A 17,368-nucleotide genomic window follows, 5' to 3' on the forward strand; every position below is an offset into this window, starting at 1 on the left:
TTTTTGCTATAATTTAAATTTTACAAAATGTTAAATATTTAATCAAGAAATAAAAGAAATCATTTCTTTTGGCAAGGCATCTAACTGTGGGGATGGCAAAAGCAGCAGGGAACTTTCAAAACCACACCAATAGTGTTTGCAGTGTAAAACAGCTTTTAGCAAAGGGAATTAATTCCTGAGAACTGGAACACTACCGATGATCTAGAAATGGGGTGCAAAATCAGGAAAGGAGGAAAAGACACTGAAAGTTTCCACTTGCACATCACTGTCCCGTGCTTCTTTTTTCAACCCACAGTATTTGGCAATGTTTCACTTGGGAGGAATTATTCACAAAGATGAACAGGGTAGCAGAGCATGTGGAGGGACACACAGGCATTCATAAGGACTAAGTAAAATGCTTCAAGTTTGAGGACTAAAGATAATGTATTATCTCAGAAAGCGAGCTGAGGACCTCTGTGTATGGCTCACATAATGCGAGTACTACAGATGCGGATTTTAACAAAGCCAGGATTGGTATGATAAACTGCTGCATAATATGTGAGCTAGCTAAGAAAATATCTGGCTAATGAGTTACCATCTAATTCTCTATTGTTCAGTGAATAAGAACTCAATAAAGAAACCATTCTTCCATTAGAATTAAATCATTAGTTAAATGACTCCAGGGGCACTTCTGAATTTCAGTAAGCTCTGGGGAGTCCTCATTAGAAAGGATTCATCAGTTAAGGAAGGTCTGGTAATCGAGTTTAATGACTACATAAATTACTTGCTCTTTAGTTTGTAGTCCCATTTCTGCCACTTGGTAATTAGCTGGCAATAGGTAAATTCCTTAACCTTTCTGTAGTTCAGTTTCTCCCTTCTTTCCTGAAGTTCAGCAGTGCTTAGAGTATGAGTGTTTGTGAAATATTTTTGGTCCTTTGAAGACACTGAGTTAAGTATATGGAGTTAAATGGGATTGCCCATGAGATAAAATATCCCAGTACATTTTTAATTGCCAAGTCTGAAATAATAATCTATAAATTTCTTCTACTCTATAGAAAACCTCCAAAGTGCTTCCCCAACCCATGCATCTGCTTGGCCAGAATCCTGGGAATAAGACAGCAACTCACACTAGCCATCCTAGTAATTTTTTAAGTTTATCGAACACTTTAGCACCTCTATCATTTGATCTTAATACTAGCCTTGTTTAACTGTTGAGCCACTGTGTTGTATACTTGAAACCAATATAAGATTATATCTAAGATTTTAAAAAACTAGCCCTGTTAAGATGGGCGGGACAGGAAGAACCGTTTTTATTCATCAGACAAAAAAACTAAGGTTTAAAGAAACTGAGTGCTTCAACTATGAGGCAGAGCTGGGGCTCAGTGGGTCTCCTGAGTTCACTTTCCACTACTGTTCCTTGCTTTGCTGAATGGAAAAGAGAGAGATGGTCCCCCTTGGTAATTCTTAAGTGCCAGCTATGAGCAGAAAGTTATCCAGCTTCCCTGGACCCCGAACAAACAATCCTGCACTACTCACCTGCAGCTTCACAGCGATGACCACTGAGTTAAGATCTTTGTCCATTTCTTTTAGCATGACGAGTTTCTTCAGGGTCAAGCTGAACAGCCTAGAGAATTTAGAGAAAGACAATCCAGTCAGATGTAAGGAATTGATGAGAAAGGCAATAGACAATCTGTTGAGGAAATGCTGCTTTACCTAAAGTAAGAATGTCAGAGTGCCACACTGTGTCCTCCTTCAGCAAGAGTACCCACCTGTTTAACTTTTGCACTTGAGAAAAAAAAGCTTTACTATTCCACGAATCTCTGTGGATGCCCATTTAGCTCAAGGCAAAACCAACACGCCTTTTTACTCCTAATACTTAGGAGCAATTTCTGAGTGGGGAGAGTACACCAAGGGAGAGGAGCAGATGTTTCCTTTGCCTATGCAGTTCCTTTTCCCCCCTTACATCTAACCACACCAGAAAACATTTACACATGTAAATCTGTGGCAACGGGGATAATCCACACAAGCAAGTAGACAGTATTTGACAGGAAATGATTTAAATAGCCACAAATTGGATTTCAGCTGAACTTTGCTTCAGATGTGCAGAAAATCTTCAGTGCCAAAACAAGAAAGTTCCCCTTAATTGGAAGTGACAGGACTGTCCCTCATTCTGGAGTCTCAGCAACTCTAATTTGACTTGCCCTCTCCCCTACCAAGACATGGCTACACTGGCCCTTATCAAGAGCTGGAAAACTTTGGATGCTGCCTTTCTTCTTCTGGTCTGAGTGGTTCGTTCTTTCCTTGGAGAGGTTCTGGAGAATGGGGAGTCCAACAGAGGAGGCTGCAAAACAGAGCCTAATGAGTCCCCTCGGTGGGGTGGCTCTCTGCTCCCGCAACCCAACTCAGTCCTGTGTCTCAGTACCCCTCCTCACACTCTAGGCTCCAGTCATACCGAATTTCTTTCAGTCCTTGGGTGCAATACACTCTCTCACCCCTGGGCCTTCTACTAAAGGGCTGGGCACAGTGTGGTTGCTCAGAAAATTATTTGTTAAGTGAAGTTTAACAATTTCCTCAGCCATTGACTGGAGTTCCCTCACTTGTGCTCCCAAAACAGTTTTGTTAAACTGTGATCACCTGGGCTCATGCTTGCCTCCAAACTCTCCCCCATCAATGACTACCCACAGCATCATCTATTTCTTCATTCCTTAAAAGCAGAGATGTGCTGGCCCAAAAGGAGCTCTGGGTCTGCCAACACCAAAGGGATTATCACATATCACATAGTTGGCTACTAAGAAATGTAAATAACTTCATTGTGCAGCTGATTTTTAAGTCTTGCTGAAGGAAAGGGAACATGATGGGATGAGCAAATAGAAGAGACTGGATAGGCCCACTTCTGTTCCTTATCTAAGGTTGCTAATTATGAATGCTTCGGAAGAGCCAGGTTTTTGTTTCCAAAGCAAACATTTTCCACCTTCAGACTATCTGCTGGTGCTGAATAAACTCCTGCAAGATAAAAGTCACAGGAGTAAACTGGGGACTCCTGTGTTTCCTTCTCCCTGCTGTGATCCTTCACTCTTTCACACATTCCACACATTTAGTGAGCATCTCCCATATACCAGCACTGATGGTTACTGGAGTTGTAGAAGGATGTGGTCCTTAGCCTCACAGGGATGACACAGTCCAGTGGGGAAGACAAACAGTGACTTACATTGCATTCCTAGTCCACAGCTCTTTTGTACCCATAAGGCTGTGGACCATCTTTCCTCTTACATAAGATATGAAATATTGTAGGATAATACGGCAAAATTTTTTAGGAAGGAAAAACACATCACAGACCAATAAATGCTGATAAAAAAAAGATTAACCTTTATGCCACAGCACCTTGTGTCAACAAGAAAGTCCAGAATGATTTAGTGCCTTAGGTAACACAGCAGTAGCAAGACTGGGTCTATTCAGTGTTTGCTTAGAAACAAGGCACACTGAATTGATTTCCATACCATTAGCAACTGATTCAAAGGTCTTTTTGTTTGTTTTTAATGGTATGAAGGGAATGTGGGGATTTAAATGTGTTCTAGTTCTTCAAAGTGTAAGAAAATGTCTATGACTCATTAATCATCTACTATGTATGGCTGTTTGATATACACTTCATTATCTATCTCATGTAAGTCTCACAGTAATTCTAAGAGGTGGGTATTATACACATTTACAGATAAGCATGTTGGGAAGGATTAAGAAACTTGCCCAAGATCCCAAAGAAAGTAGTTGAGCCAAGATGCAAACTCAGGCCTATCTTAATTTAGAACCCAGTTTAAATTAGTAAAAGCAGTTTATTAAAAAACTAGAATAAATATTTTATTTATAAGAAAATATTTTCAACATATATCTTAATGTAATGGAAAAATTCCAAGGAAATAAGATACATTTCTCCTTAAACCCACATTCATACAGGAATGAATGAAATAGTCCCAGACAGAGTTCTGAGGATGATGAAGACTGAGTCTGGCAAGATGTTCTGATTAAAAGTGTCCAATGTATAAGAGGCTGAGTTAGATACTGTTCCTAGCTTTTTGTTGCCCAATGTTTTACTGGCTGGGCACTTCTTATGCAATAAAAATATAAGATCCAAGGCCTGAAAGGAAGTTCTTCTCTGATCATACTCCTGTTTTCATCAGTTTTTCTACAGCAGAAAATAACTTCACATTAAATTTATGAAGACTCATAATTCCAAGTGCTGGTGAAGATGTGGAGTAATCAGAAGTCCCATACATGGCTGCTGAGCCCAGCTCCGAAGAGAACCCAAGAAAAATGAGGGCACAGACCACAAAAAGAGAGGTGCAATAGTGCTCAAAACAGCTCCACTCATAATAGCCCTAAACTGGAAACAACCTCATGTCTACCAACAGAAGAATGAAGAAACAAAATGTGGTACTCAAAAACAAACACTAACTCAGAGGGACGACATGGCTCAATTTCAAAAATACTACATTGAACCAAAGGAGGCAGACACAAAAGACTACACACAGTGTGATTCTATCCATATGAACTTCAAGAACAGGCAGGACCAGAGCATGGTAATAGGAGCCAGCACAGTACTGAGGAGGGTAGAGGCACCAACTGGGAAGGGACATGGGTGCCTGATAAACCCCTGGTGGGCCATGTGGGTGTACACACAAGGAAAACGTCACAGAGCTTTATAGCCAAGACCCTTGCGCCCCACTGTAAGCAAACTACACATCAATTTTTTTTAAAGATCAGAATGAAGGTTTTAGAATCATACATAACCAGGTTTGAATTACAGTTCTGTCATTTACCTGTTGGCCTATAAGGCCAAGCACTGTTCTAGTCACTTGTGATACATTAGTAAACAAAACAAAAATTCTTGTGATGGAGTTTACATTCTAGTGAAATGATCCAGTCAATAACAATAGACCTAATCATTAAATAAATTACACACTATGTTAGATTTTGTTAAAATAGAGCTAGGTAAGGGGATTGTGAGTGTGAGGCAGAGGGCAGGGAGGGTTGTAGTTTTAAGTAAGACAGGGTAGGCATCATTGAGAAGTTCTAGATTAGGGAAGGAAGTGCAAAGGTCTTAAGGTGTAGTGTACCTGGTTTGTTTGAGAAATATTAAGAAGACCAGTGGAGCTGAAACAGAGTGGACAAGGAAAAAGTTGAGAGAAGTGCAGTACTGCAAACAGTAGATCATGGAGGTTTGAAGGGTAGCAGGAGTGGAGGTGGTGAAAAAGGGTTTGAATTCTGATGTATTCTTGACAATAAAGGTCAACTCCAGGTTTTTAGCCTGAACATCTGGCAAGATGGGGCTGTTATTAACTGAGATGGGGAAAGCTATGGGTAAGCAGATTTGGGAGTTTTAGATCCAGAGTTCAATTTGGTCACTTTAAATTTGAGATGTCTATAGACTTCAAGTAGGGATGTTGAGTAGAGACTTAGCCCTACAAGTCTGTCTCTGGATTACAAATCTAAATGCAAAACATAGAATTTTAACAGTTCTAAGAAAAAAGACATGAGAAAATATTTGGGACCTTTGGTTAGACAAATATTTCTTAGATATCACACCAAAGAATGATCCCTAAAAGAAAAAGTTGTTAAAATTGGACTTCATCAAAATGAGTAACAGCTGCTTTTTAAAAGATTCTATTAAGAGAATGAAAAAACAAGCCACAGACAGGAGAAAATACTTGCAAATCACCTATCTGAAACCAATATAATATTGTATGCCAACTGTATTTTAACTAAAAAAATAGAGTCAGGGAAGAAAAAAAAAATCACCTATCTGTTAAAAGCTTTACATCCAGAATATGTAAAGAAACCTCAAAATTCTCTATTAGGAAAACAAATATTCCAATGAAAAAAACAAGGCAAATGTTTTGACCAAACACTTCACCAAAGAAGGTATACAGATGGCAAACACATGAAAAGATGTTCAATATTACTAGTCATTAGGAAAATGCAAATGAAAATCACAATGAGATACCACTACACACCTATTTGAAAATCTAAATTTGGAAGACTGATCATACTCAGTGTTGGTGAGGATGTAGAGCAGCTGAAACTCTGTGGATAGGAATGTAAAATGTATAGCCGCTCTGGAAAACAGGTTAGCAGTTTATTAAAAAGTTAAACATGCATAATCCAATCATTCTACTTGTAGGTATTTACTCAAAAAAAAAGGAAAACTATGTTCCCATACAAAAAATGGTACATGAATGTTCATGGCAGCTTTATCTGAAATAGCCAAAAACTAGAAGCAACCCAAATGTCCATCAACAGATGAGTGGATAAACAACCTGTGGACTATCCATTTAATGGAATACTATGAACAATAAAAAGGAATGAACTGTTGATGCACACCAAAACACAGATGAGTCACACAACAATTCCAAGGGAAAGAAACTGGACAAAAAAGGGTACAAACTAATCTAGAAAATGCAAACTGTCTATGGGTACAGAAAGCCGGTCTGCAGTTACCTAAGGATGGGATGGAGGCAGTGTGCAGAAAGGAATTAACACAGCAGTCCTGAGACCACTATTCTTCGAAAGGTCTGCTTGCCAGATTGGCCTCTGACTGGCATCTGGGTACTTGAATCTGGGGAGGGTTCCCACCATTCCCAGAAATCGTAAGAGTGATATTCTGTGCCCAAACTGTTTTTAAACCGTGTGGTTTATGCTGAACACAGGCTTGCTTTCTGGGAGTCTGGAATTTTGGTATGTGCAAGAGGGTATCCAACTGACCAACCCCCAATAAAAACCCGGGCACTAGGTCTCTAGAGCTTCCCTGGCAACCTTTCATATATGTCATCACAATTTGGGGAATTAAGTGATCCTTGTGTGACTCACTGGGAGAGGACCTCTGGAAGCCTGCACCTCTAGACTTGGCTCACATAAGTTTTCTCTTTGTTGACTTAAGTTTCTGGATCCTTTTTCTGAAATAAGCCATTGCTGTGACTATACTATATTCGAAGTCCTGTGATTCCTAGGAATCATCAAACCTGGCAGTGATTTGGGGACACCTGATACAGTGGGGTGGGAAGGAACAATTACAAAAGGGTACTTTTGGGATGATGGATATGTTATTTTAATTGTGGGGGTGGTTTCACAGGTATATATTTATATAAAAAGTTGTCAAATTATACACTTCAAATATGTGCAGTTTATTGTGTCAATTATACTTCAATAAAGCTTTTTTAAAGGAAGGATGCTAGTATGCTAATTGCCTACCCAACATCTATTTCTTCCTTCCTACTTAGTGACAGAGCACTGGTTATTAGCTAAGCATGTTGCGTTCTTTTTTTTTTTTTTTTTTTTGTAGATAATTATTTTTTAATTGAAGGTTAGTTGACACACAGTATTACATTACATTAGTTTCAGGTGTACAACATAGTGATTCAACATTTATATACATGACAATTCTAGGTACCAGCTATCACCATACCAAGCTGTTACAATATCTTGACTATATTCATTACATCCCGGTTACTTATTATTTTACCATTGGAAGTGTGTACTTTTTTTTTTTTTTTTGTGAGGGCATCTCTCATATTTATTGATCAAATGGTTGTTAACAACAATAAAATTCTGTATAGGGGAGTCAATGCTCAATGCACAATCATTAATCCACCCCAAGCCTAATTTTCGTCAGTCTCCAATCTTCTGATTGGAGAAGGCATAACAAACAAGTTCTTACATGGAGAACAAATTCTTACATAGTGAATAAGTTCTTACATGGTGAACAGTACAAGGGCAGCCATCACAGAAACCTTCGGTTTTGCTCATGCATTATGAACTATAAACAGTCAGTTCAAATATGAATACTCATTTGATTTTTATACTTGATTTATATGTGGATACCACATTTCTCTCTTTATTATTATTATTTTTAATAAAATGCTGAAGTGGTAGGTAGATACAAGATAAAGGTAGAAAACATAGTTTAGTGTTGTGAGAGCAAATGTAGATGATCAAGTGTGTGCCTGTAGACTATGTGTTAATCCAAGCTAGACAAGGGCAATAAAACATCGATGTATGCAGAAGATTTCTCTCAGAACAGGGGGGGTGAGGTTCTAAGCCTCACCTCTGTTGATCCCCAATTTCTCACCTGATGACCCCCCTGCGACTGTGCCTGTCTTAGGTTGTTCCTCCCTTGAGGAATCTTACCCGTCTCTGGCTAACCAGTCATCTTCCGGGCCTATACAGGGAAATGTAAAGTTGGTAAGTGAGAGAGAAGCCTTATTGTTTGAAATGGTTAGCTTTTTTTTTCTTTGCATATTTATGCCCTGTAGCTTCTATGCCCAGCATTTGTCTTGAGGTATCTTTACCACTTGGAAGAATTATGATACTTGGTAAATTTGATATGAGGCACGAATTCTATTTAAGGGTTGTAATTAGGAAGGAAGAAGAAAAGCTATAGAAGTAGCAGGGCAGAAAACCTGGGAAGATTGATTATTTCTTTGACATTTCTTCTTGTAGAGTAACTTCAGCATGTATAGGTTTTAAGCTACTACTTAAATTTCGCACACACATTAACATAATAGGAGTATAGTTACATAACCAAACCATACCTGTAATTACCAGCCATCTCCAGTGAAACCAAGAAAACCATTAAGGCACCTCAGGCATTTGTGAAAACTTATCTATGATATGGTGGATATTGTCCAACTGAACTTGAACAGTCTGAGAGAAATCAGACAAATTAAAACAACCCATTCCTGGGGAATGTTCACATCCCTTATGTTCTTTTAACAGTAAATAGTCTGTAGTTGTAAGATTTTGGAGCGCTACAATTTGCACTTCTCCTAATTCTTGGTTGAGTTCCAACAGTATAGATCCAGTCAAATTTGTTGTTTTACTGTATGCACAGGCCAGCTTAGATATCTCCTTCTTTATTCCCATGGCAAGTCCAGGAACTGGTGGGATGAGTGCATCTACAGCTGTAGCAGTGCGTGGATCTTTGTTGGGGTTTCTTGATGATCATCTTCTGGCATGAGTCTTCCAGAGAGTGCTGATGTTGGAAGTTCTCTTTCATATCGTATCTTAGTTCATTTTCGGGGTAGCCCAATTAGGCTTTGATCCTCTGTATAAACACAAACAGACCCTTTGCCTACACTTTTATATGCCCTTTATACTCTTGTGTAGAACTCATTGGAGGTTACCACACAGGAACTGCCCCATTTTTTTTTTTTTTGGTATCACTAATCTACACTTACATGACGAATATTATGTTTACTAGGCTCTCCCCTATACCAGGTCCCCCCTATAAACCCCTTTACAGTCACTGTCCATCAGCATAGCAAAATGTTGTAGAATCACTCCTTGCCTTCTCTGTGTTGTACAGCCCTCCCTTTTCTCCTAACCCCCAATGCATGCTAATCTTAATATCCCCCTACTTCTCCCCGCCCCTTATCCCTCCCTACCCACCCATCCTCCCCAGTCCCTTTCCCTTTGGTACCTGTTAGTCCATTCTTGAGTTCTGTGATTCTGCTGCTGTTTTGTTCCTTCAGTTTTTTCCTTTGTTCTTATATTCCACAGATAAGTGAAATCATTTCGTATTTCTCTTTCTCCGCTTGGCTTGTTTCACTGAGCATAATACCCTACAGCTCCATCCATGTTGCTGCAAATGGTTGGATTTGCCCTTTTCTTATGGCTGAGTAGTATTCCATTGTGTATATGTACCACATCTTCTTTATCCATTCATCTATCGATGGACATTTAGGTTGCTTCCAATTCTTGGCTATTGTAAATAGTGCTGCGATAAACATAGGGGTGCACTGATCTTTCTCATACTTGATTGCTGCATTCTTAGGGTAAATTCCTAGGAGTGCAATTCCTGGGTCAAATGGTAGGTCTGTTTTGAGCATTTTGATGTACCTCCATACTGCTTTCCACAATGGTTGAACTAACTTACATTCCCACCAGCAGTGTAGGAGGGTTCCCCTTTCTCCACAGCCTCGCCAACATTTGTTGTTCTCTGTCTTTTGGATGGCAGCCATCCTTACTGGTGTGAGGTGATACCTCATTGTAGTTTTAATTTGCATTTCTCTGATTATTAGCGATGTGGAGCATCTTTTCATGTGTCTGTTGGCCATCTGTATTTCTTTTTTGGAGAACTGTCTGTTCAGTTCCTCTGCCCATTTTTTAATTGGGTTATTTGTTTTTTGTTTGTTGAGGTGTGTGAGCTCTTTATATATTCTGGACGTCAAGCCTTTATCGGATGTGTCATTTTCAAATATATTCTCCCATACTGTAGGGATCCTTTTTGTTCTATTGATGGTGTCTTTTGCTGTACAGAAGCTTTTCAGCTTAATATAGTCCCACTTACTCATTTTTGCTGTTGTTTTCCTTGCCCGGGGAGATATGTTCAAGAAGAGGTCACTCATGTTTATGTCTAAGAGGTTTTTGCCTATGTTTTCTTTCAAGAGTTTAATGGTTTCATGACTTACATTCAGGTCTTTGATCCATTTTGAGTTTACTTTTGTATATGGGGTTAGACAATGGTCCAGTTTCATTCTCCTACATGTAGCTGTCCAGTTTTGCCAGCACCACCTGTTGAAGAGACTGTCATTGCGCCATTGTATGTCCATGGCTCCTTTGTCAAATATTAATTGACCATATATGTCTGGGTTAATGTCTGGATTCTCTAGTCTGTTCCATTGGTCTGTGGCTCTGCTCTTGTGCCAGTACCAAATTGTCTTGATTACTATGGCTTTATAGTAGAGCTTGAAGTTGGGGAGTGAGATCCCCCCTACTTTATTCTTCTTTCTCAGGGTTGCTTTGGCTATTCGGGGTCTTTGGTGCTTCCATATGAATTTTTGAATTATTTGTTCCAGTTCATTGAAGAATGTTGCTGGTAGTTTCATAGGGATTGCATCAAATCTGTATATTGCTTTGGGCAGGATGGCCATTTTGACGATATTAATTCTTCCTAGCCACGAGCATGGGATGAGTTTCCATCTGTTAGTGTCCCCTTTAATTTCTCTTAAGAGTGACTTGTAGTTTTCAGAGTATAAGTCTTTCACTTCCTTGGTTAGGTTTATTCCTAGGTATTTTATTTTTTTTGATGCAATTGTGAATGGAGTTGTTTTCCTGATTTCTCTTTCTGTTGGTTCATTGTTAGTGTATAGGAAAGCCACAGATTTCTGTGTGTTGATTTTGTATCCTGCAACTTTGCTGTATTCCGATATCAGTTCTAGTAGTTTTGGGGTGGAGTCTTTAGGGTTTTTTATGTACAGTATCATGTCATCTGCAAATAGTGACAGTTTAACTTCTTCTTTACCAATCTGGATTCCTTGTATTTCTTTGTTTTGTCTGATTGCCGTGGCTAGGACCTCCAGTACTATGTTAAATAACAGTGGAGAGAGTGGGCATCCCTGTCTAGTTCCCGATCTCAGAGGAAATGCTTTCAGCTTCTCGCTGTTCAATATAATGTTGGCTGTGGGTTTATCATAGATGGCCTTTATTATGTTGAGGTACTTGCCCTCTATTCCCATTTTGCTGAGAGTTTTTATCATGAATGGATGTTGAACTTTGTCAAATGCTTTTTCAGCATCTATGGAGATGATCATGTGGTTTTTGTCTTTCTTTTTGTTGATGTGGTGGATGATGTTGATGGACTTTCGAATGTTGTACCATCCTTGCATCCCTGGGATGAATCCCACTTGGTCATGGTGTATGATCCTTTTGATGTATTTTTGAATTCGGTTTGCTAATATTTTGTTGAGTATTTTTGCATCTACGTTCATCAGGGATATTGGTCTGTAGTTTTCTTTTTTGGTGGGGTCTTTGCCTTGTTTTGGTATTAGGGTGATGTTAGCTTCATAGAATGAATTTGGGAGTATCCCCTCCTCTTCTATTTTTTGGAAAACTCTAAGGAGAATGGGTATTATGTCTTCCCTGTATGTCTGATAAAATTCCGAGGTAAATCCATCTGGCCCGGGGGTTTTGTTCTTTGGTAGTTTTTTGATTACCGCTTCAATTTCGTTGCTGGTAATTGGTCTGTTTAGATTTTCTGTTTCTTTCTGGGTCAATCGTGGAAGGTTGTATTTTTCTAGGAAGTTGTCCATTTCTCCTAGGTTTCCCAGCTTGTTAGCATATAGGTTTTCATAGTATTCTCTAATAATTCTTTGTATTTCTGTGGGGTCCGTCGTGATTTTTCCTTTCTCGTTTCTGATACTGTTGATTTGTGTTGACTCTCTTTTCTTCTTAATAAGTCTGGCTAGAGGCTTATCTAATTTGTTTACTTTCTCGAAGAACCAGCTCTTGGCTTCATTGATTTTTGCTATTGTTTTATTCTTCTCAATTTTATTTATTTCTTCTCTGATCTTTATTATGTCCCTCCTTCTGCTGACCTTAGGCCTCATTTGTTCTTTTTCCAATTTCGATAATTGTGACATTAGATCATTCATTTGGGATTGTTCTTCCTTTTTTAAATATGCTTGGATTGCTATATACTTTCCTCTTAAGACTGCTTTTGCTGCGTCCCACAGAAGTTGGGGCTTAGTGTTGTTGTTGTCATTTGTTTCCATATATTGCTGGATCTCCATTTTGATTTGGTCATTGATCCATTGATTATTTAGGAGCATGTTGTTAAGCCTCCATGTGTTTGTGAGCCTCTTTGCTTTCTTTGTACAGTTTATTTCTAGTTTTATGCCTTTGTGGTCTGAAAAGTTGGTTGGTAGGATTTCAATGTTTTGGAATTTTCTGAGGCTCTTTTTGTGGCCTAGTATGTGGTCTATTCTGGAGAATGTTCCATGTACACTTGAGAAGAATGTATATCCTGTTGCTTTTGGATGTAGAGTTCTATAGATGTCTATTAGGTCCATCTGCTCTACTGTGTTGTTCAGTGCTTCCATGTCCTTACTTATTTTCTGCCCAGTGGATCTATCCTTTGGGTTGAGTGGTGTGTTGAAGTCTCCTAGAAATAATGCATTGCAGTCTATTTCCCCCTTTAGTTCTGTTAGTATTTGTTTCACATATGCTGGTGCTCCTGTGTTGGGTGCATATATATTTAGAATGGTTATATCCTCTTGTTGGACTGAGCCCTTTATCATTATGTAGTGTCCTTCTCTATCTCTTGTTACTTTCTTTGTTTTGAAGTCTATTTTGTCTGATATTAGTACTGCAACCCCTGCTTTCTTCTCACTGTTGTTTGCTTGAAATATGTTTTTCCATCCCTTGACTTTTAGTCTGTACCTGTCTTTGGGTTTGAAGTGAGTTTCTTGTAAGCAGCATATAGATGGATCTTGATTTTTTATCCATTCTATTACTCTATGTCTTTTGATTGGTGCATTCAACCCATTAACATTTAGGGTGACTATTGAAAGATATGTACTTTTTGCCATTGCAGGCTTTAAATTCGTGGTTACCAAAGGTTCACGGTTAGCCTCTTTAGTATCTTACTGCCTAACTTAGCTCGCTTATTGAGCTGTTACATACACTGTCTGGAGATTCTTTTCTTCTCTCCCTTCTTATTCCTCCTCCTCGATTCTTCATATGTTGGGTGTTTTGTGCTGTGCTCTTTCTAGGAGTGCTCCCATCTAGAGCAGTCCCTGTAAGATGTTCTGTAGAGGTGGTTTGTGGGAAGCAAATTCCCTCAGCTTTTGTTTGTCTGGGAATTGTTTAATCCCACCGTCATATTTGAATGATAGTCGTGCTGGATACAGTATCCTTGGTTCAAGGCCCTTCTGTTTCATTGTATTAAATATATCATGCCATTCTCTTCTGGCCTGTAGGGTTTCTGTTGAGAAGTCTGATGTTAGCCTGATGGGTTTTCCTTTATAGGTGACCTTTTTCTCTCTAGCTGCCTTTAAAACTCTTTCTTTGTCCTTGATCTTTGCCATTTTAATTATTCTGTGTCTTGGTGTTGTCCTCCTTGGATCCTTTCTGTTGGGGTTTCTGTGTATTTCCGTGGTCTGTTCGATTATTTCCTCCCCCAGTTTGGGGAAGTTTTCAGCAATTATTTCTTCTAAGATACTTTCCATCTCTTTTCCTCTCTCTTCTTCTTCTGGGACCCCTATAATACGGATATTGTTCCTTTTGGATTGGTCACACAGTTCTCTTTATATTGTTTCATTCCTGGAGATCCTTTTGTCTCTCTCTATGTCAGCTTCTATGCGTTCCTGTTCTCTGGTTTCAATTCCATCAATGGCCTCTTGCATCCTATCCATTCTGCTTATAAACCCTTCCAGAGTTTGTTTCATTTCTGCGATCTCCTTTCTGGCATCTGTGATCTCCTTCCGGACTTCATCCCATTTCTCTTGCGTATTTCTCTGCATCTCTGTCAGCATGTTTATGATTCTTATTTTGAATTCTTTGTCAGGAAGACTGGTTAGGTCTGTCTCCTTCTCTGGTGTTGTCTCTGTGATCTTTGTCTGCCTGTAGCTTTGCCTTTTCATGGTGATAGGAATAGTCTGCAGAACTGGGACGAGTGACGGCTGGAAGAACTTCCCTTCTTGTTGGTTTGTGGCCCTCCTCTCCTGGGAGAACAGCGGCCTCTAGTGGCTTGTGCTGCGCAGCTGCGCACAGACAGGGTTTCTGCTTCCTGCCCGGCTGCTATGGAGTTAATCTCCGCTGTTGCTGTGGGCGTGGCCTGGCTCGGGCCGCTGCTCCAAAGTGGTGGAGTCACGAGGGGGAGCGGACTGGAGGTTATTTATCTCTGTAAGGGGCCTCCCTGCTCCCTGCAGCCCAGAGGTTAGGGTGCCCAGAGATCCCCGGATTCCCTACCTCTGGATTAAGTGTCCCACCCTGCCCCTTTAAGACTTCCAAAAAGCACCCGCCAAAACAAAACAACGACCACACACACACACACACAAAAAAGTGGCCACTCGTTTTTCTTTATTCTCTGGTGCCAGCCTCAGGCATCTGCTCACCGGTCTTGCTGCCCTGTTTCCCTAGTATTGGGGGCCCTATCCCTTTAAGACTTCCAAAAAGTGCTCACCAAAACAAAACAGCAAAAAAAAAAATGGTCCCGCTCTTTTCTTATGTCCTCCGGCACCTGGCCTCCATTGCCCGCTCACTGTTCTTGCTGCCCTGTTTCCCTAGCATCCAGGGCCCCCTGGGCACGTACTGTGTCTGCGCTCTGGCCCGGATGGCAGGGGCTGGGTGTTCGGCAGTCCTGTGCTCAGTCCAGCATGTTGCTTTCTTAAATAAAACACCAAGCTTTCCAGTTCCTCTGCAGCTAGGGGAGAACACATGGCTAAAATCTGGCCGAGGTGTAAGTGGACACAGATAGAACTGTGGGAAGATTTTTTAAAGGGGGCCCACTCACTTGACAGGGACCCTTCTTGTTCTTTCTCCTTTTACTGATCTGCAGGGCAGGCTGAGGGCTCAACTCCTGCTGCTAACTTGGACCATGAGGAAACCCAATTCAAGCTATGTGTCAGGAATGTAAATTAGAAAGAGAGGGAGCGAGGATCCTTGATGACAACATGGGAGCTGCTGTATCAGCCCTGGACTATTTACCTCTGTATTTAAAATTTTTTTAATGTGAGAAAGAAATAAACTGCTCTCTTTAATAAATCTCTTACTTCGGGTTTGTTTTACTTTGGTTACATGCAGGTAAACCTATTCTTAAGTAATATATCAGAAACAGAATTCCAAGCTTTTAGGACTTTAGTCACCAGCTCCCAAATACCTTTAAAAGAACCAGCTGAATCATTCTCAAAGTCCACTTTAATGGGTGATGCCCTGTCAGGAAATCCTAGCCCTTGTTCTGGAAGGAAGGGAAGTATCTCAAAAGCTGAAGAAAAAAAAATGGTTATTTCCATGATCTCTAGAACCAAATCCCCAGCCTCCGTATTTTAGAGAGTTCAGTAGGTGTCTTCATGGTACAACTTGGGAATATGGGAGCGGCCTGGAGACTCCTCTGTACCTCCCCGCCTACCCATCTCCTCATCTGGGGATAAGACAGGATGACAGCTCTAGCTAAAAATCCTTTATCAAAGGGTGTTTCAAATAGAGTATGTGGCTGGGGTTCTCCAGCTTGTCCACCTCTGGAATGTCAGTGAAAAACTGGGCAAAGAAAGGCAGGCCTCTACGTATTAGAACTCAAAGAAGTCAACAATCTGTCCTTAGAGTAAAGGAGTATCACAAAGGTGGCTAGAATCCAAAGGACTTTATAAAGGAGGATCCCAGGTTATTCAGTTCAGCAATTACTTTCTGAAAAGGCATTTTGAAAATATACTGATAGCAGGGCTTGTTTCTTGTCATTTTTTTACTTCACTGGCAATCTTAGTTAAGTCATCATTAATAAAGCAGTAAAACATCTAATCATGGTCTCCTGATTACTCAAAGAGGTTCTTCCTCTGTGCCTTGGTCTTTTCCTGATCCTGTTAAGTAGGAAAATAGATATGAGCAGGGTGGAGAGAGAATTAAGGCTAGTAAAGCCCACTAAAAGGGACTCAAAGAGTTAATCAGTTAAAACAAGGGAGCCAGAAAAGAGTCTTCAATACTTATATAACCATGAATTAGCACTGTAGCAGTATAAGAAGTACAGCTTTGCGCAGAATAAAGTGGGCTGTTTGAGTGCCCTCCATGATGACTCCCACTGCCTTCTTTGCTCTTTGTGTTGCCCCAAAACCTCAAAGACAAAATCCCGGACCCCAACATTTGGCACTGTGAGCAGGACGAGGTAGGTGGTCATGAGAGCAACGGTCCTTCGGCTTCCCTGGACATGGAGGGGCAGGTGGAGGAGATGTGGCCCCCAGCCTCTATTTGGTACCCAGTGGCAGCATGCTTGACTGCTTGGGTGGTGCTGGAGGTCTGAGAGTCTGTACAGCTGACCCCAGAGGCTACAAAGATGGCACTGAAGACGCTAGAGTCCCTACTTCCTCCAGCTCACAGGGAATCAGCTGGACAAGTCGGCATGGATGTTCCTGTCATCCGCCATGCCGCTCATGAAACTGTGGAGTTGCAGCATCAAGTGCAGTTTCCAACGGAAGGAGGACGACTTGGAGCAATGACTAGCGACCACCCAACATATGGTATGGGGATCAGTGAGTACTGCCCCATCACTGTGAGCGGAAAGCCCCAAGTGTGGCGCAGTACCATTGGTTTTGCATGCTTGCCCTGTTGAGTGTCAATGTGTGGGGATAGAAGAACCCGTAGCTGCGGGGGGTGGGGTGGGGAGGGACAGCCAGGCAGCCCCCTGATAGCTACCCGGCAAATGACATACAGGACAAATACGGCCATGGAATTGTGGGATTTGGCCAAGCAGTGTAAGCAACATTTGGGGGAATCTGTGCCTGCCTGGCCGTTGCGGCTGTGGGATGAGGGCACTGAGAGTAATGAGTTCTCACTCTCTGAACTATCACAACTCGCCAGCATAATGGCTGTGCCCTCTATGCAGCACGTATTGCAGGGTGCTAGGTGCACAAAC

The 17,368-nt window shown here is 40.8% G+C and overlaps 1 protein-coding gene across 10 annotated transcripts in view; it reads right to left on the reverse strand.

The window, feature by feature from the left end:
• Positions 1-17,368, reverse strand: part of PACS1 (phosphofurin acidic cluster sorting protein 1) — a 180,138-nt gene that overhangs the window by 48,490 nt on the left and 114,280 nt on the right. For 9 of the 10 annotated variants that reach the window (XR_008999137.1, XM_036929737.2, XM_036929754.2 and 6 more), the window contains exon 2: positions 1,516-1,603. Coding sequence is in view for 9 of the 10 variants with exons in the window: in XM_036929737.2 (XP_036785632.2) it covers positions 1,516-1,603 (88 nt within the window). In the remaining variant the exon portion in view is untranslated. Of the gene's footprint in view, positions 1-1,515; positions 1,604-2,613; positions 2,682-17,368 lie in introns of those variants that run through there. The other variant, XM_036929789.2, reaches the window with a different exon arrangement.

The sequence above is a fragment of the Manis pentadactyla genome, chromosome 9 (genome assembly GCF_030020395.1).
Source record: "Manis pentadactyla isolate mManPen7 chromosome 9, mManPen7.hap1, whole genome shotgun sequence".
In the NCBI taxonomy this organism is placed as follows: domain Eukaryota; kingdom Metazoa; phylum Chordata; class Mammalia; order Pholidota; family Manidae; genus Manis; species Manis pentadactyla.